The sequence below is a fragment of the Halichoerus grypus genome, chromosome X, assembly GCF_964656455.1.
Source record: "Halichoerus grypus chromosome X, mHalGry1.hap1.1, whole genome shotgun sequence".
NCBI lineage: Eukaryota > Metazoa > Chordata > Mammalia > Carnivora > Phocidae > Halichoerus > Halichoerus grypus.
Window position 1 is genome coordinate 70,220,755 of NC_135727.1, and position 27,355 is coordinate 70,248,109.

Genomic DNA, 27,355 nt, shown 5'->3' on the forward strand with positions numbered 1-27,355 from the left:
ATCAAAGTAATTGCCCATATGTAATGGCTGATGTTAAATACCTGTCATGAAAAATACAAGCTACACACCACCAATAGTTTCATTCACTATTTGTTCAAAATTAGAAGCTTGAAGTATAAGAGTTTCACGTACCTGAGAGAGATCGATGAAATGATTGGCTTCTGCCATCACTTTCACTCTGAAGTTTGTGCCATCATCTGGGCTCAGGGCGTAACAGAATACCTGAAAGGCAACAGATATATTTAAAAACCTTGGCTCAACAAGATACGGAAGCAACCTCCTATGTGTCCATCAAGAGATGAACGGATAGGGCGCCTGGGTGGCTCAGATGGTTAAGCGTCTGCCTTCGGCTCAGGTCATGATCCCAGGGTCCTGGGATCGAGTCCCGCATCGGGCTCCCTGCTCCTTGGGAGCCTGCTTCTCCCTCTGCCTCTCTCTCTCTCTGTCTCTCATGAATAAATAAAGAAAAAAATCTTAAAAAAAAAAAAAAAAGAGATGAACGGATAATGAATACGCAGAGGGTGTGTGTGTACACACACATGCAGACACACAATGGAACCATAAAAAAGAATGAAATCTTGCCATTAACAACAACATGGATGGGCCTAGAGAATATTATGCTAAGTGAAATAAGTCAGACAGAAAAAGACAAATACCATATGATTTCATTTATATACGGAATTATAAAACAAAACAAACGAACAAACAAAAAATACACAGAAACAGACTCCTAAGTACAGAGAACAAACTGGTGGTTGCCAGAAAGAAGGGAGGAGGTGAGGAGAATGGGTAAAACAGGTGAAGGGGATTAAGATGTACAAACTTCCAGTTATAAAATAAGTCACAGGGATGAAAAGTACAGCATAGGAAATATAGTCAAAAATATTTAATAACTTCGTATGGCAACAGACAGTAACTACACTTACTGTGGTGAGCATTTCATAATGAACAGAATTGTGAAATCACTATGTTGTACACCTGAAACTAATCTAATATCGTATGTCAACTGTATTTCAATTAAAAAATTAAAATTAAATGTAAAACTAAGTAAAAACCTTGGTTCAGACCTTTCAAAAAGACACACTGGGCTTAACACCTAATGGTGATGATAAAGTCAGAAATGTTTGTGGTTTTTTTTGTTTTTTTTTTTTTTTAATAAAACAGACAAGTGTCTCTAGGGAAATACTAGTCTTACCTCAAATTTATCAGGATTGTGCATGCCTGGAATAGACTGCATAAGGTGAGAAGTAGGATGATTCCCAAAGTCAGAACTCACATATCCTACACGCAGTCGACCATCACTAAGCTTCAAGTCTTTTGGATGTTCATATGGTGGTTTATGAAGGACATTAATCTACCAATGGAAGCCAATGCTTGTTAGTACAGTTGAATCTATACATAAATCTTCATCTAGGAAAATTAATTAAAAACAAAACAAGCCTGTACTTCCCATCTGTTGGGAATGGTTTGCCCAGAATACTTCATTTAAGTCATACAGCCAATTCAAAGCAATCTTAGCAGTTTATATAAATATGCTTCACACTCTGACCTATTCCTGAGGCCTAAGAAGTAGCCTGAGCAAATCTCAAACTTGGAGAAAGCCCCAGGCAGTGTGGACAGAGCACGACAAACCCTGCATTTTAGAAAATTCTGTAGGGAAGCATTTTTAAAACACAGAATTACATCTAGCACTCCAATCCATTCTATTCTGCTGAGCAAATTCCCACCTTTGATCAAATAGTGCTCTAATTCTCAGAGTATAAAATACCAAACACTTTTATTAAACACTATGGTTTTCAAACACCACCCATCTCTTGTTAGGATTCCAACTTAGGGGATGGAAATGATCGAGACAGACACAATGGAAAGGGCTTCTGGGGTGGCTGACAAAGTCTCATTTCTCAACGTGGGTGCTGTTCACCTTATGGTAACTCATTAAACCACATACATATGAACTGCATCATTTTCTTTATCTGTATTTTACTCTGAAACAGAAAGATTAAAACAAAACAACCGCACCTTATCCAAGCAGAGGTTCCCATGCCTCTCAGCAATAGCCTTCCTGAAGCCATGAGAAAGAGGATATAGCATACTATGATGAGGATGCACAGAAGGCAACCTATTCTTCTCTAACTGGTCAGCCACAATACTGACCAACTTCTTCATTCGCTCATCATAGTCCGTCCAATCACAGACAATCTAGAGGAGGCAAAAAGAAGTTATTACCCAGGGGCGCCTGGGTGGCTCAGGCGATTGAGCGTCTGCCTTCGGCTCAAATCGTGATCCCGGGGTCCTGGGACTGAGCCCCGTTGTCGGGCTCCCTGCTCGGTGGGGAGCCTGCTTCTCCTTCTCCCTCTGCCACCCCCACCCTCCCCACCCCCCAGCTTATGCTCTCTGGCTCTCTCTGTCAAATAAATAAATAAAGTCTTGGGAAAAAAGAAAAAAAGTTATTACCCAGAAAACCCTATTCCAAGATTTAACATTTTGTGTGTCTTTGGTCTAATGTAACGTCAGATAACCCTTTAAAAAACACATCTCCAGCCAGGCCTGGATTAATGTGGCACATAACAATTAAAAAGTGATTGCAACACCGAAAGCCAATTACTGGCCTGTTACTCTTTACCTGCAGGCAATGAGCCAAGTTACAATAAGCATCGGGAAAGTCAGGCTTCAGTTTCAGAGCAGTGCGATAGGAAGCTATTGCTTCTGGAATGTTCCCTGAATCCTGGAAATAAAGCGGGATGGTTAAAAGTTGTCCCACAACTAAACATTAGGTGCTTAGACACACATATTATAATAAACAGTAGTACCTTATGAATGGAAGCCAAATTGCTGTGGGCATCTGCAAATGCAGGGTTAATCTGAATGGCACGAGTGTAACACTGCAAGGCTCCCTGAACATCCTGCATCTCCTTTAGAGTGTTTCCCATGTTCGAGTAGGCATCAGCAAAGGTAGGACTAATTCTAAAAGAGAAAACGAAGATTTTCTTCGTCTAGTACAAAAACCTTTAACTCCCTGTAATGTTAGTCTGTGGTTATTAAAAGTCATCTTAACACAAGCCAAATGTGCCACAGGCCAAACATTTAAAAATGTAAAGGAAAAAAAAATTATAGACAGTGAGGATCTTACCGAATAGCCTCCTTATAATGCATCAGAGCTTCCTGAAGTTTTCCCTGCTGCTGCAGTACACTTGCTAAATTTGAATGAGCAGCAGCAAACTCTGGGAAGACCTACAGAGTCAAGATGACATCCGAGGTTTAAAAAAAAAAACTTCTAAACCAGCAGTAATAACTTACCACGGTAAGAACTTTGCTCAAGTATCTTTATATCCCTACATTTCTGTCTACATTCTCCAAGTCTCCTCATTCTTCAAAGTCGAGTGTCTCACATTCTACCTCTTCCTTTATTTTATAACCCTCCTCGTTTCAAAAGGTGAGGAAGTAAGACCTCTCCTCATCCTAGCTTATGCCAATTGAAATCGCTCTTAAACTCCTACCACACCCACCAACCACCATTACAGCCATCAGGCACTAAAATTATACACTTATTGGTAACCTGTCTTGAACTATAACTCACTGTTCAACTTTTCCATGCAGATCTTATCTACCCATAAAATAATGAACTCAACGTAGAGACTTTCTTGAATGTCACACAGGACTTCGCTCATACCTTAGATACTCAATTACTGGTTCAATGAATGATTCAACCACTGTTTTCACAAAAGAGGTGGATGACATGGCAAACTTTAACTGCCTTTCCTCTATTATCACATAGAAAAAATATCCAGCCACACCACCCTGAACATACTTCCAATGCTTTACGATATAAGCGAACGGCCTCTTCAATGTTTCCCTGTTCTCGTTTGATATTGGCTAGGTTATTCAGAGAGTCTGCATGGGTGGGACACAGCCGGAGAGCTGTATTATAACAATCTTCTGCTTCGGCAACCTAGAAAACAAAAGAAATTATTCAACACTTATATGGAAGAATCACAGAGTCACCACAGATGTTATTCTAACAACTGCTTAGTTAAGCCTAATGGCTGGTAATGTTCTAGAAAATAGGTATTTTTGCTCTTCTCTCAACCAAAACTCTAAAGTAAAACAATTTACCACTTTGATACTTAATAACAATAGGTACAAAAACAACTTTTTTAATCCTACCAGGTAACAAAGAAATAGACTGAATAAATGTCCTTACACTGCCCTTCTCTTTGAGTGCATTGGCTAGGTTGCAGTAGGCATCAGGGAAATGTGGTTGCAGTTCAATAGCTCGCCTGTAGGTGTCTATTGCCAGATCTATCAGGCCTTGCTCGTAGTATACACAAGCCAGGTTGCCGTGCACCACTGCATGATTTGGACTCAAGCTTAGGGCACGAAGGTAAGCTGCCACAGCTCTGTAAATAAAAAAAAACACACACACACACAATGCAACTAACTTTTAATGGATGCTTTGTTACAATTAATTCAAGCTATACTATGCCAAAGTATATCAATTAATTATAATTAATTCATGCTATACTATACTTAACCTCACATCAAAATTCCACCTTAAGAAAACATGTACTTTTACACTGAAAAATTTTCTATTTCCACATAAGAAAATCAGCTCTCCCCTAACAAAAGAAAAAAAAGGTCAAAAGTCAGGATTTACTCAGCTTTCTGAATCAGATCAAAGGAATAATTTAGTCTAGAAGATAACCATTTCAACAGCTTTACAACAAAAGAAATTTCAATTAAATTCCCACTGAGAAGGATAATGGCTTGGAGGAAAGCCAACAACGAAGTCAGGCAACAAGGCCTCTAAATAAAAGGTAACACACAGCAGACATGATGAAGGAAAAGCAACATACTAGAAAAGGAAAATGTCTTTCAATGGACCACTGTCATAATTTTAGTCCAAAGTCTCAAGTGCCAATACAACAAACACTCAAGAAAATGTATCAAATAGAACATTCTCTCACCTGTCAAATATCCGTGCCTCTTTCAAGACATTTCCTAAATTGATATAAGCATCCAGAAAATTGGGGTCAAGGGTGACAGCCTAAAAATTACAAGACAGCTACTTAGAGCCAAGTTAGGATTTCAGATTAATTTGCCAATTACAATTTTTTATTCTGAGATAATTTTAGGCCTCAAATTTTACATATTCTAGTATAGTTAAATCTTATTTCTTTCATTAAAAAAAAAAAACCAGATGGGGTGCCTGGCTGGCTCAGTCGGAGAAGCGTGCAACTTTTGATCTGGGGGTTGTGGGTTTGAGCGCCATACTGAGTGTAGAGATTACTAAACAAATAAACTTTAATAACCCCCGTTATTTTAGTACCCACTCAGTCACAAACCTCAATGTTAAAATAACTTGTGTTATGTGAGAGCAAAATGTGTCCTGAAGGGAAAAATTTTAAACTAGGTCGGCTCCAATTTTACTGAGGTAAAAACTTCTAATGGTTGGTCCTATTTTATTCAAGATTAATAAGCCTAACTCTTCTATGGATGCCTGGCTGGCTTAGTCTGTGGAACATGTGTCTCTTGATCTCAGGACTGTGGGTTTGAGCCCCGGTGTTGGGTGTAGAGATTACTTAAAAATAAAATCTTAAAGGGGCGCCCGGGTGGCTTAGTCAGTTAAGTGTCCAACTCTTGATTTTGGCTCAGGTCATGATCTCAGGGTTGTGAGATCGAGCCCTGCGTCGGGCTCTGCACTGGGCTTGGAGCCTGCTTAAGATTCTCTCCCTCTCCATCTGCCTCTCCCCACCTCAAAAAAAATTAAATAGAATCTTAAAAAAAAAAAAAAAAGCCTAACTCTTCTAAAACATAATGGCAAGAAGCAGCAGCAGAAAATATATATCTATATATGTATATATATTTAATATACATTAATATACATTAAACTACATACCCAGTAAGACCTTAGTAAAATATGTAATTAGAGCTGTACACTCAGTAAGATACTTAAGGAGATACTAACCATTAAATGGTTTCATCCAAATAAATCTGAAGTTGTCTTAAAATATGGCCAGATAAACCCAGAGCAGGGATTCTCAACCCTGGCCATAATATTAAGAATTCACCTCCTAAAGGGTGCCTGGGCTCTCTCACGTACCAGTTAAATTAGACCCTCTGAAGATGGGACCAGGAATTCCTATCTTTTATAAGCCCCTCCCGTGCAATCAAGGTAGAGAACCACCGAGCAAGGGAGCACAGTGTAATAAATGCGAACTTTAACTGAAATACTGAAAAGGTGAAGGTAATGAGTAATTGTGAACATACTGAAGAGTCATAAAGAACGCTTCCTCTTCACTTTTCTTTACTTCTATCACAAAGTACATAGTGTCTGGTTGTGTCTTCTTTGCCACTGATAAATGCCTAAATCTATTAATGGTGATACTCTGATTTTATCATTCCTTTTTCATTTACTAGCTGGAACACTGCTATAAATAGAAACTTCCTCCTATCAACTACTGGGTTACCCTGACATCCAGTTCATACAGGAGAAGGAAGACAAATGCTTTGTTCTCCCCACTTTTAACCAGTTTTCAAAATGAATTACTCCTTATCTTCCAAAGGTAACAAATGAGTATCTTCTTAGTATATTTATAAACTCACGGATTTAAACACATTTGACAAGTTTCAATATATCTCAGTTAGTATTCCTGCTAAATGTTCAAGTCCCATCTTTAGCCAGCGTGAGCCTCTTCCAGTTGCCTTTTGAGTCCTTTCGACATAATATATATCAAAGCTGCCTTACTTTCTGGGCACTCCAGATTAATTCTGTACATTTCCTACCCCAATCTGGAATCAGCCTTTGACCAAGAAACCCTGTTTCTTTAAAGCTGCCCATCTTAAAAAAGGATATTTAATTAAAGTACATTTTCAATGCAAAACTGGAAACAGCCCGGGGGGTGGGGGTGGGGGGGGCACCTGGCTGGCTCAGTTGATGGAGCCACGTGCGACTCTTGATCTTGGGATCATGAGTGAGTTCGAGGCCCACGTTGGGTATAGAGATTGTTTCTTAATCTTTTAAAGTAAACCAACAAAACTGGAAACTGCCCTAACATATGCCATCCAGCAAATGCTGTAATACTGTCAGAGAAACAAAGATTAAGTGACGGATGAAGTAAAGGCCTATTACTTGGTTCTAAGTAAAAACACCCTGCACACATAAGCACGTCACAAGTACCAATTATTAATTTAATGACTAACCTTTTCAAAGTGATGAATTGCAAGCCAAATCTCTCCTTGTGCATTGAAAACACAGCCAAGATTACTCCAAGCTACTGCAAAGTTCGGTTGCGTCTCAATTGCTTTCAAATAACATGCCTTAGGAGGGGTTAATGAAAGAAGATGGGAGGGGAAGGAGGTAAAGGGAAAAGGGAAAATTTGTAAAGGGGAAAAAAAAAAAAGATCGGGGGGGGGGGGGGGGGAAGAAGGTGATATCATTATTCCTTCTCTGACCAGCCAAAAGTGACCCTGCAGCATAGGCTCGCTTGCGCCAAAACTAATGCGCTGCCACAGCTGGCTGCTCCTGCGCCTGCGCCACCGGAACCCAAGTGCAAACCACCATGTTCAGTTCTGCCAGCCGATAACCAGCCCTTTACACCGGCACTTATCTGGGAAGTCAGCTGCCTGAAGACTCCATGCTGGACGTCTCTTATCTGAACCCCAAGGGCCGCTGCGACGTTTTCAAGTCAGAGCTAGAGGGTGCCACACAAAGCCAAGCTTTCCCACCCCACGCCATCCCCACCAGTTTCCCAAAGCGTGTTGTACAAAATGTTAATAGAGATCACTGGGGAAAAAAGGATTTCATGATCAAATAAATGAGGAAAACAGAAAACAGGTTTCTTTGCTACAGAACTTGCCTAAGCCTCTAACAGTTTATACGGGGCGGGGGGGGGGGGTTCCTCCCTCACCTTAGTTGACCATGGAACTCTTTTTCATTGACCATTTTCTTAGAATACCATGAAACACATTTTGGGAAACGCTGCCCTAAACGATACCGTTCCTCACTAACATCAAAACTGTGCTACTGAGGAGAAGAACGCCCTTCCGCCGTGTCGGGTATCAGAAAGCCAGGCTATCCATCCTCGCCACACCCCTGACTCCCAAGGGGGACCGAAGCTGAAACCTCATATGACAGGATTGCACCTAGGTTGAGGTCCCTGTAATGCGAGCGCAAACATCGCTTGCGCAACCTAACAGCATCGCACTGCGCCAATCGCTGCGGACTGCTGCGCTACGTAGAACACCCCCAGACGCAGCAAACGGCCAACCAGATCCATTAATCTACTAGACAGGCCCAGAGAGAATATTTGTTTAATGAGATTAGTTGGACTCGAGGTACGTTAAAACCCAATTTTATCCAAAAAGGCTACACAATAGGACTGAGGGAGCCAGTCAATCAGATTACTCATCTAGTCAACCGTTCACAGGGGCTCATTTGCACGCATTGCGCATTAACGCCGCGCAGCCTTTGCGCTACTGCAGGGTCACAGCGCATCATCAGAAGAGCAGAATGCTGCAATCCAAACAAAGAAGAAAAAAGGAAAAAAATGAACAACAAGGAGAGTTAGAAGCTTTTACTAGTAAATTATCTCTAATAATTTTTAATATCAATTAACTTTTACTTATCTTTGACAGAATTGTGGCTATAGTATAAAACATTCTCTTACATAACTTGCTCGTAAATAAAATTATTTTAAGCTGTTTCTGAAGCCACAAGACAGAAGATTCAGGCATGGAGGCAAATTGTTTTGCTGTGGCAGTTACAAACCCGTTACCATATTTCTCATCATGTGACTTTTCGGTGCGTTCCTTGCTGGAAGAGGAGGAGGTGTGTGTCTGCCCTAGATCCAGGCCTCGAGCTCCCTTCAGCGAGGCACCTTACGCATGGAATAGGAGGTTTCACCCACCTGAAACCTTCTAAATACAATATCAATGGTGAAAAACCAAAAACAAGAGAGAAAATAAAAACAAGATCATTAGTAAAAGTTCAACAAAGCAATTGAAATTCTTTGGATGTCTATTACATATGGGAATGAGGACAGTCTCAAGTCTGTAACATGGGAAACATGCAGAAGGGAGAGGGTTAATCAGGGCTATTGCATACAGCAGGGATTTTTGCTGGAAGAAAGGCTCTTCGTTTTCTACAAAGACAACTTAATTTTGCTTCCATCTACTAGGAATATGCTGGCTTGAATTTTCAAATGCACTGATTACAAAAGAAATACATTGCATTTCACTCAAGAGTATGTTCTTGTTCACTAAGTTCTCACAAAAACAGAATAAACATTTTTCAAACTAGGTGTCTCCAGAGCTCTGAAATAAAGAAGTCAGCAACCTAAGGCAGGCGCAATGTCTCAGCCTAAACCGATCTCTAAAGCTGCAGTGAAGTGCAATTCATGTTAGCTGTCCGCTTGGTGGGGTGACAATTAATAGGAGCTTATCAAATATTTGTTCTATAAATTACCAATTAGATTTATCAGCTAAGATTGAAATCCATTACAATTCATTAGCTGGAAACCTACATAAAGGTTAATCCAAAGTGTCAGCAGAATTTATGAGCTATGCACTTAAAACTAGTGCCTTTTAACATTAGATGGTGCTGAAAAGCCTTCGCCCTCCCTGGATAAAGCAGTCAAACAGACAGCTACGCTGCGCATACACTCCACGCATTAGCATGCGCGTGGGGCTCAGAGCAACAGGTGGGAGTTTCAGAAGCATTCTGGTTTCTCCCCACTCCTCACCCCTGCAGCGCGGTTGCGTAAGGTGGCTTGTAACAAGACAATTTCATTTGTCAATTTAATTTACAATTATACCAAAAGCTTTAATAACCCAACCTGGTGTTCAAATTCATTATTTGGAAACACAGAATGCTAAAAGCCACCTTTCCACTTTGGCAAGTTTTCTTTCGATCAGTCCATTTCCCAAACAAACCAGCTTTTTTGTCCTTCTGACTTTTTTTTTTTTTAAAGGAGGTAGGGCGGGGAGGAATAAAAGAAGGAAGTAAGGAAGAAAAGAAGGCAGACAACTAAGGGTTGGAAAAGAGGAAAAAGGAACTTAGGGGAGGGAGTGGGGGACAAGGGGCAGGATGTTCCAATTATGAATTTACAATCATTTTAACAGCCTTTCTTCCACTGTAAAAAGGGTAAGGAAGATGAAGGGAGGAAGGTTAAATAAGAATTTTAAATGCCAGTATTACAGGGTAACATTTGGATGAAATTCTTCTCCACTTACAAGCCACAAAGGACTTAGAAGAGCAGCATTTTCAATGGCACCTGCATCATATAGGAGTCTTGAGCCAAATCACAGGCGCTCTGCTTGTCACCAGCAGGCAAGCCTCAGATTTAAAGGAATGTTACTTATTCCCACATAAGATCATGACGGAGCCCATTGTTATAAAGATGATCTAGCTCAGCAGAAAGGCTCCAAAATGTTCAGGTTCTTGCTTTACCCCCAGATTTAGAACAGATATGCCAAAGCCTGGCCCTGCTCTAGTCTGAGGTGATTCATGCCGTCAGTTTTCCTCAGTTTCACAGGACTGTTTTTTGGAGATAGCTCAATGAAGAGTTGAAGACTTGGCAAAAAGTACAAGTTTTCATAACACTGATGTTTAAATGTGTTCTATCAAACACCTACCTTGGCTTCTTCCAAGCGACCCAGGGCTTTGAGCAGGTTCCCCAGGTCACTGCGAACACAGTACAAATCCTAGAAACCGAGAGATACTCCTTAATTATACTGTCAACCAAAAACACCTTGAAATTACTTTTATGCATCTAGCTCGCTGTCCTTTTATTCTGCCAATTAAAGATACTGCTTGACAAGTTAAAGTACAGAACCAGGGCGCCTGGGTGGCTCAGTTGGTTGAGCGGCTGCCTTCGGCTCAGGTCATGATCCCAGGGTCCTGGGATCAAGCCCCGCGTCGGGCTCCCTGCTCAGCGGGGAGCCTGCTTCTCCCTGTCCCTCTGCCTGCCTCTCTGCCTACTTGTGCTCTCTCTCTGTCAAATAAATAAATAAAATCTTTAAAAAATAAATAAATAAAAATAAAAATAAATAAAGTACAGAACCACAATCCTACATCCTCAATTCCAATTCCAAAAAGTTCCAAAAGCTTATCTGATGATTAAACCTGACCAGAACTGACACAAAGCTATTTACAGAATTTACTGATCCCACTTAGTGTGAATACTCATACCTTCTGCTGCAGAAATATGTGTTTTACTAGAAGGTGCTGCTCCAGACTCACCTGAGTTTTATACATGGTATTACCATCTTTCTAAAATCCTAAAAATTCTGAATTTTGAAATGCATTTAATCCCACCAGTTTCAGATAAAAGACTATGGGCCTTGGAACTAGAGGGTATTATGCTAAGCGAAATAAGTCAATCAGAGAAAGACAATTATCCTATGATCTCACTCATACGTGGAATTTAAGAAACAAAACAGAGGCTCATACAGGGAGAGAGGGAAAAATAAAGCAAGATGAAATCAGAGCAGGACACAAACCATAAGAGACTCTTAAACACAGGAAACAAACTGAGGGTTGCTGGGGCGGGGGGGGAGGATGGAGTAACTGGGTGATGGACGTTAAGGAGGGCACATGATGCGATGAGCAGTGGGTGTTATGTAAGACTGATGAATCACTGAACTCTACCTCTACCTCTGATACTAATAATATATTATATGTTAATTGAATTTAAATTTTTAAAAATGGGGGGAAAAAAGACTACGGACCTTACTATAGCTTCTCCTCTCCCTAAATGTCAGTTGCCTTAAAAAAAAAAAAAAAAAAAAAAAAAAAAAAAGGCACCAAATATTTGTTCAACTATTTTGTTCAAAGGTTATGATGAATCACTCCAGTATCAAGGGCCAAAAATTCTCCATAGTGAAAAAAGTATTTAGCTGTGACTGGCTATCAGCAAACCTACCCTTAGGCTGTCAGGCCTATTTAGAAACCTTGACTTCATTTCAGTATTAGACAGAAGGATTACCATCCAACCAAAGCTTCAATCCTGGCACCTGCCACTAGATTACTCATTAGTATTAAGTGCCATTAGAATTGAGTGGGTGAATAATGAAAAGCAGTTGACTCTGCTTTTTATTAGCAGCACAATTGTGTTGTTAGTCATCTGACTCACCAGTCCGTTCATCAGTATGAAAGACTCGTCAGAACAGTGAGCTTAAATTTTTATTTGTCCTTGTTTGCCTTTGTCATTCAAATCTATCAGTCAACAAGCACAGACAATGGCAATAGGGAGTAAGCTTATCATTCCAAACTGTTCCACGGGGGAAAAGAGCCTTATTAAGTCCCAGTAAGGGAAATTTTGCCAATTGTGCCGAAGTATCATCATATATATTATTCTACACACAACTGTATTATGGTTTCCAGAATCAGGTGGTTAATTTTACTGATAAACAGCTTTTATGATTGTATACTATCATCCATCAGGTGAACCAAAAGTCAGCCAGCAAAGAACAGGCTGCCACAGAATACCCTTATGGTTGACCATAGTGGCTCAGTACCATGATCTACCTGATCTGTCCTGTCCTTTGAGCAATGAATGGTGTTTTGGGAGAGAATGACTGTCTCCCATGACCTCAAGTACAAAAGGCTAATACCAATCCTCAAAAAAAAAACAAAAAACAAAAAAAAACACAGGTATCATTAATCTTATTACAAATTTATCCTCCTCTAATGAGTCTAAGCATTTTTAACCCTATTTATACTCAGAAGTAATGATTCTATAACCTTGCTATCTACTTTGTATAATTTTTCTTCCTCAACTTTAAGGGTTACCCTTCGGTTTTGGCTAACCATTAACCATACATTCCAATCTGTTCATACAAGCTGTTCTACTATACCTGATTATTGCAGTTATTTATCTTTGGACTTTTACCAATTCCTATGCCTTTTCTGAGCCATAATAATCAAAATCTTGCAATAATTCTCCAACAGTGACCCTAACGGGCTATGTATTTTAGCCAACTGTTGCATACTTTCTATACTTTCTAATTTCTATAAACTCGTGGACAGATGGCATCCAAGTGCTGACAGTGCCTACCTATATTTAGTAATATCATCTTGATCCATTACAGCATACTAAATCAAGTTAACACAATGCCCACAGTTAAAAATAGATTATCTTCAAGATCACTAGAAGATAATCAACAAGGCAGTTTTAGAAAAAGGTAAAACATTTCCTATTAAATATAATACTGAAATCCCATTCTCCCATTTGGGAATCCAAACGTTTATGCACGAACAGCAGATTTCTAGGAACTTCAAGGATACCACTATTCTCCCAAAAGTTCAAAACCTAAGACTGCTTCAAAATAAGTAAGAATTTCCTATATAACCACCCCTCCTAAAACAGCACTTATTATTTCCTGCCTTTGTTCCTAGAGCCCCCACCCCTACCCACATCTATATACACACATACACATGAAGTAAAATCAGGTTGATAAAAACCTACAGTAGTTCTCAATTGCCTCTCAATTTAAATTTAAACTCCTCAGCCTCTATTCTTTCTAAATCTTCAAATTGACTCTCCTCTACTACACTCACTTCTTGTTACTACTTGACTCACCACTTCAGCCAAGGAAGTCTACTTGCTATTTACCTTCCTACAGAATGCTTAGGTTATAAGCACCCACTCAAGAAAATCTTCTGATTTAATACTCTCTAACAATAATCATCCAAAGAACTTACGCCCTTTTTCTCTTTACGGGTCAGGTCCTATCTCATATTATAATCCTCAATTTTTTCTCCCCAGCACATCACCCCAATTCCTAATAAAGCACTGCACACACAATAAGCACTCAAATATTTAAATGTGACATTTGCACAGCAAACATAATAAAAAGCAGAGAGAAATAGAAATATATGGTTTTCCACAGCTTAGCTCACAACAGTAACAAATAACGTGACTGTAACATGTGATGGTCAGGATGCCAGTAGCTCTCAGCATTATGCATCCACAATCAAAGCCAAAGCAACGTTTCAACCAACAGAGCTCCTTAGAGTAAGTAGGGGGTTACAGCCATTTTACAAAGGACAATTTTATACATAATTCATAAAAGGGACTGCTGGGTATGAGGCAACTCTAGTGAACCATCATGTAGATTACCATGTGCAATAGCACCTTCAAATACAACGGATTAAAATCTCAGTGAAATTATTAAATCATCCAACATTACAGAAGACAGTTCAGAACATAAAAATATGAAACAGCTCTAGGTCTTAAAATTTCTATAATCAAGTCACAGAATAACTTCTGTCATTAACTGGAAAGGATAAACACTGCTAAAACAGATAACCAAGAATACTACCATAACCTTTTGCCTTTTCACAACTTTCGCCTTTTCACTGCTGCAAAACCAAAATAACCTGATTTTAACTATTTTTCATAGAAGGCCAACTACATCTATGATTCAGGACAACAGTGCACTGCTAACAAGAGCACAACTTAGGAACAGACTCAAGACTCTGTGAGTACTGAACTGACAAAGGCATTTGACAATAAGTGAAATCTAGTTAAGACTAGGTATCCTGAAATAAGTTAAAACATTACTGGTATAGTATATTTAAGGTGAAATCGAAGCAGTCCGCACAGTCCTTTCTACACTCTTACTGGTGAAGGCACAGAAATAAAACAGCACCTTCCACTAGTAGAAACAGAACCAGATGGGACTGCATAGCTGGTTCAATGTCTTTAAGGGGGTAGCCCCACGATGTATTTTAGGACCATTTTTACTTCTTTGGTAGGGTACAATGACAAGCTTTCTGTTAACAGGTTAGATATGGAAAAACATGGTTCTGTCTCCCACTTCAGTTTTCCCTTCCCCTTGAGTTTTTCTACTCCTACAGTCTGGTATAAGGTCAGCAGCAGTGACCGCCCTGCTACACATGTAAACAATCGAAGACCTGAGCCAAGGGGATCAGAGTTCAAGATGTGGAGCCATAGCTATATAAGAGGGCACAAGTGAGTTTATACTGAATCAACAAGAGAAGGGTGGAACCAACCCTGATTAATAAAGGGTAAGGACTTCCTCTGACAACTAGGTGCACAAGTGAACTCTGAGCCCTGGCTCTTAAGAACAGGGTCCAAGCCCCAGTGGCAGGCAGTACAGGGTTCCCCCCATAATTTTTGGTGGTAACTAGCTAGATAATACTGCAATAAAAATCACAAAAAACCACTCAAATCTACATATTATGTATCCTTTCAGAGATACTCAATGCATATAAGAAATTAGTTTCATCGGCTACCTCCAAGAAGAGTAGCTGGGAGACCTTTTCACTGTATCCGTACAAAAAGCAATGAACAAATAATAATAATAAATATTAAACTCTTAAAATTAACTGGAAAAATAATCATTAACAGATGTCATGATAAAAAGTGATTTCAGATCTTTCGCACAAACTACTAAATTAAGCTGCAGTTTCCAAACCTGTAAAATAGGGATTAAGGGATAGTAGGATATGATCAATGGTTTTCAAACTGTACTCAAGAGTTGCCTTGAGAGATGGGTGCCTTTTTTAATCTTTTATTTCTTCTCTCTTCTGTGTCTACTTTCCAGATATTCAAGCTCAAAAGAAAGGAACAAAGAAAAAAAGAGACGAAAAAAACCAGACTCTTAAAAATACAGAGAACAAAGCGGTGGCTGCAAGGGGGGAGGTGGGTGGGTGGAATAGGTGAAGGGGATTAAGATACACTTATCCTGATGAGCACTGAGTAATGTATAGAATTGCTGAGTCACTATATTGTACACCTGAAACTAATATAACACTGTATGTTAATTATATTTGCATTAAAAAAAGAAAACAGTTACCAAGAGAAAAAAGTTATATTCAGGCTCAGGTTTTAATATCTTACTTCTCTATTACTACCTGTGTAATCCCAAGAAAGTTACATGACCCCTGACTTCTTTTTTTTAACTGGTAAAACTGACAATAATACCATCTACTTCAAAGGATCATCGTAAGCATTAAGTAAGACCAACATCTGAAACAACTGGCACAGTATCTGAGCACATAGCGGATTTTCAATAAATGGTAGCTAACATAATTACTTATTAACCACTTCCAGACTTATTGCAAAACTAAATGCTGACCACTTAGCTTGGTTATGTATTCCTCATTTTTTCTGGAGACCTACACTCCTTCTATCATTACCTCTTAGGTTTGTATCTATCTTCTTTCCCTAACTACATCAAAAGTTCTGAAGGCCAGTCTTACTTCTTTTATGAATCTTTCAGAGACCCTACCACAGTGTGACCTTAACTTCTGCCAGCTAGGCCTCACTTGTTCACCAGAAAACACCTGCAATTCAGACCAAAAAATTGAAAAACTAATCAAAAACCTGGTCTGGATACTATCGCCTCAATTCTACCACTTTTAATTATGTTGAACGAAAAAAGAATAAGCTACTGAGGAACAAATTTCACAGCCTGGTTTTCATGTCACTGATCCACACAGTGGCATCTTGTTATAACTATTTCCTATTACAGATTAAGGCCCTTTATCCACTACTCCTTGAAAATCAATTAACTGTTACAAATACCTATCAGAACATATCCAAATTTAATCAAAACAACCCAAAGAAACAATGTCATATGTTCTGCACTTTTACAGGCATTATAAAAATAGATGTAGAACTTCTTGCTATAAGGATAACTTTTGTGCTTTTTAAATGTACCTTGCTAGATAAAACGAATTTTTTAAAACATAATGCAGACCTGGTCCAAGCAATTTCACAATTTTAAGTCAACAAACATTTCTAAATTCTTAACTTTATTCCACGCAAAAACCTATTTAATGTCTGAAGTAGCAGGCTGTTTCTTTCTGGGCTTTTGTAAAAGGGAAATAATAACTATTAAAATGTTACTCACAGGATTGTACTGAAGAGCAGAGACGTAAGCTTGAACTGCCCCTTCCATGTCACCTGCTGCTACCAATGCGGCTGCCAGGTTAATATAACCATCGATGAAATCTGGTTTGAGACGCAATGCATGCCGGTAATGCTCAATTGCTTCCTGCAACTGCCCTCTTTCCTTGTACACATTCCCCAAATTCGAATAGGCTTCTGCCAGAAGGGGGTTCTGTTTAATTGCCAGAGTGCTAAAGTGAGCAGATCTGGAAAAAGCGAAAAGTGTTGATACGTGGGTATGCATGTTACAGAGAGAAGGTATGGCCCATATGCAACTCAGTTTCTGAAGTTCCTGCGCTATTACTGCTAACTATAGAACAAGACATTATCTTTTAACTACCGTACGGTAGGAAAAATTTTGGAAATCAAACTTTTCCAAAAGTAGAGGTATCCCAGATTTCAAATTGGAATGCTTTTTTCTTATGAGATTAGCATTCTTGCTAAAGTCTTCTTACCAAACTGCCACATTGTAAGACATGAACACTAAGATCAAGAATGAAAACGCTATGTGCATGACCCTCACTTTCCATTTGTTGATAAAAGGTAATGACACTCATCTTTAAATGTCTAAGTAAGCCAAAATGGCAATTTATTAAGAAGATAAGAACACAGATTCTTCCCTTTTGATTAATTCAACTGATTAGCTGACAGTAGCATATCATAAGGATTTGTGCATTTGCAACTTGAACCACATATGCACCCTCCTACCACAGCAATATACACCATCATTTCTGAGCATTTCCATTCCTCAAACTGACACATCTTACAAAGGTGAGACAGGATGCTCAGATGGAATAAATTATTCTTAGTATACCTGAACAGAGTTAAGAAGGCAGATGTAGGTGGAAAAATCTAGAAAAGGTCCCTAGTCATACTGATAATACAAACACCACCACAAAAGAAAGGAGAAAAACTGGCAGCCGGGCATGTCCCAAGTGGGCAAAAGAGCAGATGTGCGTTGGTGGCTTAGTTGAAACCCAGTACTGGAAAAATTTCAAATTCAAATATTTAAGTATCATTTTTTTAAGCTCAGCACCCAGAGGCAGCAATCACCAGCAGGTACCCCCACATCTCCTACCTGTCCAGCCTTCGACACTGGAAGTGTATAGATGAAAGTAATAAAAGCACACCAGTATTGTCTGGCTCTTGTCTCCAGAGCTGCATGCAGTGTCTCTCAGCTGCCTCAAAATCGCCTGCCTGATATTCTCGATGTGCCAACTCAGCTAACCCTTGGAAGGAAAGCATACGTTTCGTTGGTTCTGGAGAATCATCAAAACATTTGAGGGAAGGAGGGGGGAAAACAAAAAGTTAGAAATGCAAACCAAAAAATGTAAAAATATGGTATATTAAACTCAAAGATGAAAACGCTTGAAACTATGTAAAGCACTAGAGTGAGTGTTCTGCGCGTTATTTATACCTCCAAGTTAGCATCAGGTGCAGATTTGGCATTTTTAGAATTCACCATTAACTTTTCTTTCCTAGACCAGATAGAACATTTACTTCCAAACAAGATTACTTTTTGTGAACAAAAATACTTTGTACTTTTAAATCATAAATCAGAGGTAGCATCCAAAGAGTCACCAAACATTATTCCCTATACCTTAGTTAACATACAGAAACAAAATATACAACGTGAGTTGCAAGGTCACAAAGATGTAATGTCAGAATGACCTACTGGAAACGTAATACTCTGTCCCATGTTTCAGGTTGGACTGGGGGGGGTGGATATTGGTAACAATCTCTCACTTCATCTGAGTGGGAGTACCAGATGTGTTTTTAACTCTTGAAATTACAATGCTGCATTTGTAGATTTCTCAACTTAGTTTTTTATTAAGGGATACACTAGAAACCAGCATAGGAAGGGGAAAACCCTAAAAGTCAAGGTGCTATTTTTAAAACAGCTGATAAACAAGATGAATTAGTCTCTCAGGAGCCAAAATATTTAAAGGGGTCATCAAACGTTTTAAGTAAAGACCCAAAATTATATTGCTCCTCTATTATCCCAAATTCACAATGGAGACCAAATTAGCTAAATCCCACCCACGCTGGTTCAAGACTAGCATTTTCCAAGAGCTCTGACACTGACTAAAGGATTAAGACATTGCAAACAACCCTATATAAACTACGCAGTTACCTACAACTGCAATGATTTTGAGGAGGACTGGGGAAATGCTCAAATATAAGACCATTCGATAAAGTGGGGCAGAATGAGTAACAAATGAAAGCACTTCGCTCCGTGTGACTTAATTCAGATACATAAAGATATACGGTATCGCTAAAACCCAGAGAGGGGGAGAAAAACAACCACAGACTGCCTAAGTCTCAATTGTAAACACTTACTTAAACAATGATACATTACTAGGAATTTGATCATAGCACTTGCATTAGGAGGTTGGAATGCGAAACCATGTACAAATTACTTAAATTCTACCAAGGTCACAGTGACAAGCTCCAATTTGAGCCCTGCTCCTCAACCCTTAGAGCTGGGAAGTGATCTGTATACTCAGGAAAGCAAAGTAAATTTCCTGAGAGAACGTAAAGCTGACCACTACAGAAGCGCAGAGACTTGCATCCAAATCTGGGTGAGGTGGTATCTCAAGTAGAAACTGGTGAATTAATTACACTTCAGACAAATCTCTGTAACTTCCTAGCTCCTCATTTTAAGACACTATCAACTTTTCAAAGCCCCTTAGCTGCTAATATTAACACTTGAAATGACAACTTCCTCAAACAAAATAACACACAGAGAAGGGCAAGCTAGTACAGAATCTTACATCTTTAAGAATCTGTGGAAGGAAGGGGAACACTAATTATTAAATCCCACTACCCACAATCTCACGGATTAAGATGCAACGGAAGATTCGCCTATTACTTCCTGCACAATGTCCGAAAATAATAAAAGCCTTGATACATCTCAACTGAGAAACAACAACAAAATAACCTCGTGGGAAACCTTAGAACCGCAGCCCAGTTCCCCCCCCCCCCTTCCGCCCCAAATAGCCTCAATATGGAAAGGCAGCTGAAGGACACTCCTATAATTTGGTTCTCGTATTTTTAGTACCGAATGCTCTCGACTGAATTGTCTAAAAGGGCAACCGCCTTGCACTTGTGCAGCTACACTCCAGTTGCTTTACAAACTCTTCAAGCAAGGATGAAAACTTAAAAAAATACACACCCTATGAATAAAGAGACACTAAGCTAAAGAATGGGGATGGAAGACCCAGAGGCAGCGGCGGAGGAATACAGGGAGAAAGTAACACAAAGCAGGAACTCGGCGGGCAGGGTGGTCAACGCCAAAGCACCAGCACCAGGGTGGTTTCTCCCCAAGGATAGGAAGTGGACCGCAGGGCTGGCAACCTCGCGAAGGAAAGGGTGTGGTTCCCCCGCGGGAGGGGAGGGAAGACGGAATGGGAAATCCAGGCTGGGGGCAGCGGGTGGAATTGGGCGATGGCAAAAGGAACCCCTGGAAATTTCCAGTCTAAACCGGGGCCGCTCGACCGAAACAACACCAGAAAGGCGCTGCCCAGCGGGGTGCTGCTCAGTAGCCCCTCTTCTCGAGATTACTTACAGCACACCAAGGAGCTTTTTTGCTCGTCCTCGGGTGATGTAAAGTGAGGACATGATTACATCGGAATGGCACCCCCGCCCTAGACTGACAGAGAAGAACCAAATCTGGCTAAGGGGAAAGGGCTGGAGGGGGGTCGGGAGGGGGGAGAGGAGGGGGCGGTGGGCTGAATTAGGGGAGAAAACGACTGCGAAGGCGAGTGAAAGGGCAGGGATTCCAATGCAGTCCATTCCGAGACATTCTAAGCGCGCACGTGTGGTAGAGGCGTCCCGAGAGAGTCGGAAGCTAGAAAATTGATGGGATTAAAAAAGCAAAAATGGAAGCAGAAAGCAAGCAAGAAAAGAGGAAATGTTCGAGGAGCGGACGACAGCGGAAAACCCGAACAGATGCCGGTAGACGACGAAAAGCTCAGCAATGCCACTGATGTAATGGGGATGGCTAGGGGGGAAGGAAGGGGGTGATGAGAGGTAGAGGACGGCGCGAGACCCCGACGGGGCGTCTGCCAAGGTAGAACGGACACCGGTACCTGTGCTGTCGGCCACGTTGCCCACGGAAGACGCCATCTGGAGCTTCTTGAGGGAGAACGAGAGGAGAGTAATTGACCCGCTGCCGCCACTACTGGCAAGAATGTTTCTAGAGGTAGTAGTAGTAAGAGGGCGGCAGCCGTACCAGTGTTTTGGCAGGCTTAAGCGGCGGCAGCAGTTACAGGCTTCGAACCTTAGGAACTCTGGTTGGCCATCTACCTCTCACGGTCTTGAAATGGCGGCGACGGCTCCTCGGCCGAAACAACACGGGCCGGAACTACTTTCTGTTACAATCAAGTACCAGCGCGGAAGTAGCGCGGTAACCAGAGCTACCGACAAAATGACTGTAATCAAAGCCGCCAGCTCCTCTGTAACCTTCCGCCCAGGGCTCATTGCGACAAACACGATTGCGTCGAAAGCGCATGCGAGCAACCCTGTCAACCCTACTCGCGCTTAGGGCACTGGCTGGGGCAGGAGCGGCCAAGTTTTTCAATAGCGAAGCGGAGGGTTAAAAAGAAACCCGTCTATACGACGGGCACATTTTTGTCGGAGTTGTACGGTCTATTACCTAGCCGGTAATGGAGATTTTTAGTACCGATGCCAGAGGCGTCTAAAAAATTCCATCAACTTTATTCGTGTAAAAAAATTGATAGTTACAAGGTCGATGGATCAGTCTGAGCAAGTGAATGTAAATGTTTATATTTCAAAGACCGAGCTGTTGTTCAAAACGATGGCGGAGAGGGTTATAATTTGAACGAGTCTCAATTCTGATTCCACCCACTGATTTAAGCACTTTTGATGAAAAACCCTGATACTTTCACCGGGCCAAATGAACCCGAACATCTCAGATCGTAGCCATATAGTCCGAAATTTCAAAATCGTTTTGGTGTTCAGCATAGTTCTGCCCACGGTCTTAGGGCCAAATGCTTCATGCTGAGAGTTTGCATTCCAAAGGCAACCATAAAAATGTTAAAGATGATTCATATTCGTCAAAATCCTTGACTCTCTTCTGAGTTGTAACTTCGCTTCCCTCAGATAGCTTTGCAGATCCTAACGATCGACGATTCCATTTAGCTCAAGGCAGTTCAACAATGACAGATGAATTCACTTGCCATCTACCTAAAACCACACATCCAGATTGAGTCTGATTTGCCTCCACTTCCCTGAACAAATCAACTCTTATGATCGTCCTGTAGTTTGAAGTCCATTGTTCAGATATTTTGTAACATAGGTATTAATTTATATCTCCTTGTAGGAAGGATTTAAGGTACCTTGCCACGTCAGCAAGAAATTTTTATAAGCCCATGGAGGCAACAAGTTGGATCTCTCAGAGCCTTTTTATTTCAAAAACTCATCCTTGATCTAAGAAAACAGGTCAGTGAATTTCTTCAAAACGTTTTTACTACCTTTTCATTGGACTACATTAAAAAAAAAAAAAAAAACCCTAAGCCCTCGAGTTCTGCTTCAATTTCTTCAGCACAGTTCACAAACTGTTAATTACGGATATGAGCACAGAGAAAATTCCTGTTGATAATTTCTCCCATCACATCTGATGATTAATAGTCACAGGCAATGAAAAAGACAAAGTTCACTCCACAGACTCTCTCTGGAAATTGGGTACCAACCTCTTCTCTCAGATTGATTTAACTGGGAAGACCTTTTCTCCCCCTTCTCATTACAGGTGCCCCATCTGTGGCAAATAAACTCAGCTTTTCAGCTTTTAGAACAGACTTCTCAGATTCCACTGGCAGATGTTTAGGCCTCACTCATTAGCCGGTGCTAGCTAATTAAGTAAAACTCTTTTTGTTGTTCAATGTCAGGTCATGTTCCCTGTCAGGCCGGCTATTGGGCATATCCCTACTTGTGGTCTAAGTTTCCTTATGGGGAGAGAGAAGAGTCAGGGGATATTATGATACATTTTACTGCTGTGAGAAGCTGGATGGTGAGGCTCACAGTGGTTCAATCAGGAAAAAACCCCAGCTGAAGGCTCAAGACCCCCTCCAGGTACCTTCCGGGCATAGCACCCGGAAGGTTTAGTCTGAAGGACTTACTCATTGGACAAACACACCTTCTTTGGCCAGTCAGGTAACATTTACTAGCACATCCCTTTGTGCAAGGCACGGTGGGGGGCACAGAAATCAACAAGACGAGATCTTTGCCCCCAAGGAACTTGAAGCCCAGTTAGGTAGACACAAAAAGCCCCTGGAGCATAAAACAGAAGGGTATTATTTAGGTGATAAAATACATTAAGGTCTATAAATATCTGGGGAGGGAACAGTCACTTCAGGCTGGAGGCCCGACCTGGGCATGGAAGAGGGGGCTTTTGTGTATTCTCTTTCACCCTGATTTCTGGTTATTTTTCCCCCCTCCCTTTCATGTGCAGCGATTCTAAATTCAGAATCATCTGAAATAAATCAGCCCCGTCTTCCACCCCCAGCCCCAAACTTTGCCTGCGTGCTAACATCGCTAATGGCGTATTAGGTTTTGGTTACCGTGCCGCAAAGTGCCACAAATTTCGCGGCTTACAACGGCACGCATTTCGCAGCCCTGGCGCGGGCTTTGGGCGACGGAGCGGGAGTCACGATCTGGCCGCTGTCGCCGCCCGCCGCTCGCCACCCGCCGCCGCTGGAAAATGGCTCCAAGGGTTAAAGGAAGCCGGAGAAACACACATGGAGGGATGTAGCACCGCAGGCGTCTCCAGATGTTCGGGAATAACATTCCAGAAAGAGATTGAGCCCCCGGGGATTAGAGGACTAGTCATCACGAAGAAAAGTAGTCTTAAAACCTTCCAGAAATCTTTGAATCTGAATCAAAGTAAACGAGACACTGACTTCATGGTAGGACAATAACCATCCCTAGCCAGTGTTTGGAAACCACGATTCCTTATTTGGTAGCTGCTAAGGTGGAGATATGACCGTCTGTGCTATCACCAGTGGAGATGAAAAAGCGGGGGGGGGGGGGGAGAGATCAAAGAGTCAAAGCTTAATGGATACATGAAAAGGGCTCCTTTCTGCAGAACAAAAGCAGAAAGACAAGGGGAGCACACCCTCTGGGAGCTCTGCCAGATGAGGATACCTTTTCCTCTCTTCAGCACCCATAGTCTTTAAAGATGTGAGAGCTCAAAGACCAATGAGGTCCACTGCCCTTAGCAATCATCACTATAGTCCTACCTTGTGGCCTCTTGACCCACGAACTCTGAGGAGAGGGGTATCAAAATGGAGGAGGCGAGAGTCACAGCTTTGGTTCCTTCTTCCAATCCAAGTCCAGCACGGAATGGTGTTTGAAAAGATTTTCACAGTCTTCAGCCTGGCACCGTCTGCCAAGAACAAAATAATTCATAAAGGAGTTCAGAATCTCCAAATGGAGACCTGCAATGTCACCTCAATGAAAACGTGTCTGTAGTTAGTGGACACACACCTCAATACTGTATTTGGTATTCTGGATCCTTCCAAAGGTGGAAGGATCATCTAGCTATTGTCTGGTTAGTTCTTCTCCCATGGAAGTTTCTGCAGTTCCTTCTCTCTTTTTTTTTTTTTTTTTTTAGGATTTTATTTATTTATTTGAGAGAGACAGAGAGAGACAGAGAGAGTACAAGCAGGGGGAAAGGCAAAGGGAGAGGGAGAAGCAGACTCCCCGCTGAGCAGGGAGCCAACATGGGGTTGGATCCCAGGACCTGGAGATCATGACCCGAGCCGAAGGCAGACGCTTAACCATCTGAGCCACCCAGGCGCCCCTCTGCAGTTCCTTCTCAAGTGCGGGGGGAGGGGGGGGGGGACTCTTTCTCTGAAAATGCAAGTCAGGTAGACCAGAGCCCTACAGTCATTGCCCCAGAGATCTTTGTGGATCAGTCTGTGAATGGCTTGTTGACACCATAGGCATCACATTGCAGAGCCCAAGAGCAAGACATGATGATGTCCCCCCACGCTCACCATTGCTACCTCCAATGCAGAATAATCAAATCCAAAGGAACTTCAGCGGACTCACCGGCACAGATGTCCTTGTGTCTAAAATTATGTGCTATCAGAGCGCCTGGGTGGCTCAATCGGTTAAGCATCTGCCTTCAGCTCAGGTCATGATCTCAGGGTCCTGGGTTCAAGCCCTGCGTCAGGCTTCCCGCTCAGCGGGAAGTCTGCTTCTCCCTCTCCCTCTGCCACTCCCCCCACCCGTGCACACACTCTCTCTTTCTCAAATAAATAAAAAAATATTTAATAAAATAAAATTATGTGCTACCATTTGAATTTTGATCCTGACTCCGCTCCTGGGATTGCAAGAGCTTATGACTCAATGAAAAGTAGTGGTCTTATGGTTGTGACAAGCCTTACAGAGTTGCTGGAAAAAAAAAAAACTTGTGAAATAAAGATGGTACTGGGAACCAGTCACATGCTGGGAGGCAGAAGGGAATCTAGTAAATGTGCCAGATGGTTCTTTTCTTGTTCTGGATAGTTCTGATGACTGTTATCTTTTAAGCTCGAGCTTTCGCTCCCATGGTAAAAACACTTCACACTAGAATTGAGCACTCAAACAGTAGGTTTCTCTTTGATGAACAACCAGATGTGTGGATGGACAATTCCTGATCTAATTAAACATTCAACCAGGGACTCTGAAAACGGAGCTTTGTCGTATTCAGGGCCTTCGTTGCCTGAATCTGCAATTCACTCCGTCAGACTTACCAGTTGAGTATCATGATTCATGCAGGTGCGTTCTTTGTAATACCTGTCTCATTTTGTTATGTTTCTGTATACCAGAACAGACTTAATTCAAAAACTGCCTTTGCCAAACAAAATGAAGGATTAGTGACAGGAGAAGCATTCATGAAAATGAGGAGAACCCTGCATCTTGCACTTTGTGTTCAAGAAAAAAATTTGAAATCCAGTTTACAAACTTCCATTGCTATTAAAATCTTTTGCTGCTACAACTCTGAGTTTTGTTTGTTTTTTAAGATTCTTATTTATTTATTTGACAGAGAGAGACACAGTGAGAGAGGGAGCACAAGCAGGGGGAGTGGGAGAGGGAGAAGCAGGCTTCCCGCTGAGCAGGGAGCCCGATGCGGGGCTCGATCCCAGGACCCTGGGATCATGACCTGAACTGAAGGCGGACGCTTAATGACTGAACCACCCAGGCGCCCCAACTCTCAGAGTTTTTGACGAAAAGAGTAATCCATTTGTTTAGAGGTGGGAAAGTGTCAACAAGGTGTCCTGAGTTTGCTTTTGGTTCTTTAAAAAGGAAAGTCTTGAGATTTTAGAAGTGTGAATTATCATCCACCATGGGCAAAAAAAAAAAAAAAAAAAAATTGCCATGTGAATTATCAGATTCTCCTTAATCCACCACCCCCCACCATCCTGTGCTGCTATCCACTGTGATTTCTATGCATTGAGAATACATTGCACGTGTATTCAACCCAAAGTAAAGTTGAATGAAAGTTTTAGGATGAAAATTGTTGTCTCCTTAAATGGCTTATTTTCAAAAAGATAGTGTTAAAGAGACATGTGACAAAAATGCAGAGTTTACATAAACACTGAAAATGATTTTTAATCTCGTAGTGAATTAATAACGCTCTTTTCTCTATTTTTAAGATTGTGCGAATTTTCTGGTTGTGAAAAGTTGAGAATTTTTCCGTTGCCTTCATTTTCATCTAGTTGTTTGTATATTTTTTAATGACCTTACATTTAAAAAAATCTTAAAGAAATGTATGCACCAACTTAGAAATTGTTGCCTTTTCTGTCATTAAACTGATACAAATTGGCATAACATATAAAGACCCATGGAACTAGAACTATTATTAAAGAAATATTACATGATGTTAGATTCCTATGGTAGCAAATTTTTGTGTCACTTTCCTTTGGCAAAAATTTTCTCTTAATTTCTTCAACTTAATCAACAATTTCTTGGGTGGAACCTGATTGTACAACTCACTTTCATAAACAAATTTGATTCTCTTACAACATTAAACTTTTTATCAAGTTTTTAATTGATTTAGATATAAGGAGAACATTGTTTTGCAGTTGGATTCATATTTTTCATTAATGTAGTCACTAGTAAAATGTGCTAGATTTGACCCCTGCCCCCACCAAATACTCTAGTTCAAAAAATGTGGAAAATGTGAAGCATTATAAGAAAAATACTAAAACCATATCAGATATATGGAAGTCTTATTGCCTACCGTATATAGTGCCATTTTTAAAAAGTTTTTTGTTGGGGCGCCTGGGTAGCTCAGTCGTTAAGCACCTGCCTTCAGCTCAGGTCATGATCCCAGGGTCCTGGGATCGAGCCCCACATCGGGCTCCCTGCTCCGTGGGAAGCCTGCTTCTCCCTCTTCCACTCCCCCTGCTTGTGTTCCCTCTCTCGCT

The 27,355-nt window shown here is 41.0% G+C and overlaps 1 protein-coding gene and 1 pseudogene across 2 annotated transcripts in view; one reads left to right on the forward strand and one right to left on the reverse strand.

Moving 5' to 3' along the window:
• Positions 1–21,272, reverse strand: part of OGT (O-linked N-acetylglucosamine (GlcNAc) transferase) — a 34,348-nt gene extending 13,076 nt beyond the window's left edge. The window contains exons 1-14 of one of the 2 annotated variants that reach the window (XM_078065487.1): positions 21,011–21,272; positions 17,998–18,148; positions 16,882–17,125; positions 10,633–10,701; positions 7,201–7,317; positions 4,965–5,044; positions 4,202–4,397; positions 3,809–3,949; positions 3,131–3,231; positions 2,811–2,964; positions 2,624–2,725; positions 2,020–2,199; positions 1,196–1,354; positions 133–222 (exon numbers count right to left, since the gene is read on the reverse strand). In XM_078065487.1, the coding sequence (XP_077921613.1) occupies positions 133–222; positions 1,196–1,354; positions 2,020–2,199; positions 2,624–2,725; positions 2,811–2,964; positions 3,131–3,231; positions 3,809–3,949; positions 4,202–4,397; positions 4,965–5,044; positions 7,201–7,317; positions 10,633–10,701; positions 16,882–17,125; positions 17,998–18,148; positions 21,011–21,047 (1,821 nt within the window). In that variant the 5' untranslated portion in view covers positions 21,048–21,272. Of the gene's footprint in view, positions 1–132; positions 223–1,195; positions 1,355–2,019; positions 2,200–2,623; positions 2,726–2,810; positions 2,965–3,130; positions 3,232–3,808; positions 3,950–4,201; positions 4,398–4,964; positions 5,045–7,200; positions 7,318–10,632; positions 10,702–16,881; positions 17,126–17,997; positions 18,179–21,010 lie in introns of both variants that reach the window. The other variant, XM_078065486.1, reaches the window with a different exon arrangement.
• On the forward strand, positions 21,112–25,823 carry LOC118553935 (suppressor of cytokine signaling 6-like; annotated as a pseudogene).
• Positions 25,824–27,355: the final 1,532 nt, after the last annotated feature.